The 2,500-nt window shown below is 58.1% G+C and overlaps 1 protein-coding gene across 2 annotated transcripts in view; it reads left to right on the top strand.

Annotated features, from left to right (window-relative positions):
• Positions 1-2,500, top strand: part of dennd5a (DENN/MADD domain containing 5A) — a 47,373-nt gene that overhangs the window by 14,045 nt on the left and 30,828 nt on the right. For both annotated transcript variants that reach the window (XM_062524496.1, XM_062524495.1), the window contains one exon: positions 43-230. In XM_062524496.1, coding sequence (XP_062380480.1) covers positions 43-230 — 188 coding nt within the window. The remainder of the gene's footprint in view (positions 1-42; positions 231-2,500) is intronic.

The raw sequence follows: 2,500 nt of genomic DNA, 5'->3' as shown, positions 1-2,500 counted from the left end.
ATGATGATGATGATGATGATGTGTGTGTGTGTGTGTGTGCAGACTACCAGCGTCTGATGACGGTGGCGGAGAGCATCACGGCGCTCATGTTCCCGTTCCAGTGGCAGCACGTGTACGTGCCCATCCTGCCCGCCTCACTCATGCACTTCCTGGACGCGCCCGTGCCCTACCTCATGGGCCTGCACTCTAACGGGCACCAGGACCGCAGCAACCTGGAGCTACCGCAGGAGGTACACACACACACACACACACACACACACTACCTCATGGGCCTGCACTCTAACGGGCACCAGGACCGCAGCAACCTGGAGCTACCGCAGGAGGTACACACACACACACACACACACACACACACACACACTACCTCATGGGCCTGCACTCTAACGGGCACCAGGACCGCAGCAACCTGGAGCTACCGCAGGAGGTACACACACACACACACACACACACACACTACCTCATGGGCCTGCACTCTAACGGGCACCAGGACCGCAGCAACCTGGAGCTACCGCAGGAGGTACACACACACACACACACACACACACACTACCTCATGGGCCTGCACTCTAACGGCCAACAGGACCGCAGCAAGCTGGAGCTACCGCAGGAGGTACACACACACACACACACACACACACACTACCTCATGGGCCTGCACTCTAACGGCCAACAGGACCGCAGCAAGCTGGAGCTACCGCAGGAGGTACACACACACACACACACACACACACACTACCTCATGGGCCTGCACTCTAACGGCCAACAGGACCGCAGCAACCTGGAGCTACCGCAGGAGGTACACACACACACACACACACACACACACACACTACCTCATGGGCCTGCACTCTAACGGCCAACAGGACCGCAGCAACCTGGAGCTACCGCAGGAGGTACACACACACACACACACACACACACACTACCTCATGGGCCTGCACTCTAACGGGCACCAGGACCGCAGCAACCTGGAGCTACCGCAGGAGGTACACACACACACACACACACACACACACTACCTCATGGGCCTGCACTCTAACGGGCACCAGGACCGCAGCAACCTGGAGCTACCGCAGGAGGTACACACACACACACACACACACACACACACACTACCTCATGGGCCTGCACTCTAACGGCCAACAGGACCGCAGCAAGCTGGAGCTACCGCAGGAGGTACACACACACACACACACACACACACACTACCTCATGGGCCTGCACTCTAACGGCCAACAGGACCGCAGCAAGCTGGAGCTACCGCAGGAGGTACACACACACACACACACACACACACACTACCTCATGGGCCTGCACTCTAACGGCCAACAGGACCGCAGCAACCTGGAGCTACCGCAGGAGGTACACACACACACACACACACACACACACACTACCTCATGGGCCTGCACTCTAACGGCCAACAGGACCGCAGCAAGCTGGAGCTACCGCAGGAGGTACACACACACACACACACACACACACACTACCTCATGGGCCTGCACTCTAACGGCCAACAGGACCGCAGCAAGCTGGAGCTACCGCAGGAGGTACACACACACACACACACACACACACACTACCTCATGGGCCTGCACTCTAACGGCCAACAGGACCGCAGCAAGCTGGAGCTACCGCAGGAGGTACACACACACACACACACACACACACACTACCTCATGGGCCTGCACTCTAACGGCCAACAGGACCGCAGCAACCTGGAGCTACCGCAGGAGGTACACACACACACACACACACACACACACACTACCTCATGGGCCTGCACTCTAACGGCCAACAGGACCGCAGCAAGCTGGAGCTACCGCAGGAGGTACACACACACACACACACACACACACACTACCTCATGGGCCTGCACTCTAACGGCCAACAGGACCGCAGCAAGCTGGAGCTACCGCAGGAGGTACACACACACACACACACACACACACACTACCTCATGGGCCTGCACTCTAACGGCCAACAGGACCGCAGCAACCTGGAGCTACCGCAGGAGGTACACACACACACACACACACACACACACACTACCTCATGGGCCTGCACTCTAACGGCCAACAGGACCGCAGCAACCTGGAGCTACCGCAGGAGGTACACACACACACACACACACACACACACACACACACACACACACACACACACACACACACACTACCTCATGGGCCTGCACTCTAACGGCCAACAGGACCGCAGCAACCTGGAGCTACCGCAGGAGGTACACACACACACACACACACACACACACACACACACACACACACACTACCTCATGGGCCTGCACTCTAACGGCCAACAGGACCGCAGCAACCTGGAGCTACCGCAGGAGGTACACACACACACACACACACACACACACACACACACACACACACACACACACACACACACACACACACACACACACTACCTCATGGGCCTGCACTCTAACGGGCACCAGGACCGCAGCAACCTGGAGCTACCGCAGGAGGTACACACA

This window comes from Sardina pilchardus, chromosome 21, assembly GCF_963854185.1.
Source record: "Sardina pilchardus chromosome 21, fSarPil1.1, whole genome shotgun sequence".
Taxonomy (NCBI): domain Eukaryota; kingdom Metazoa; phylum Chordata; class Actinopteri; order Clupeiformes; family Clupeidae; genus Sardina; species Sardina pilchardus.
Note: the sequence above shows the minus strand (reverse complement) of the source record. Positions and strands in the feature narration are given on the sequence as shown.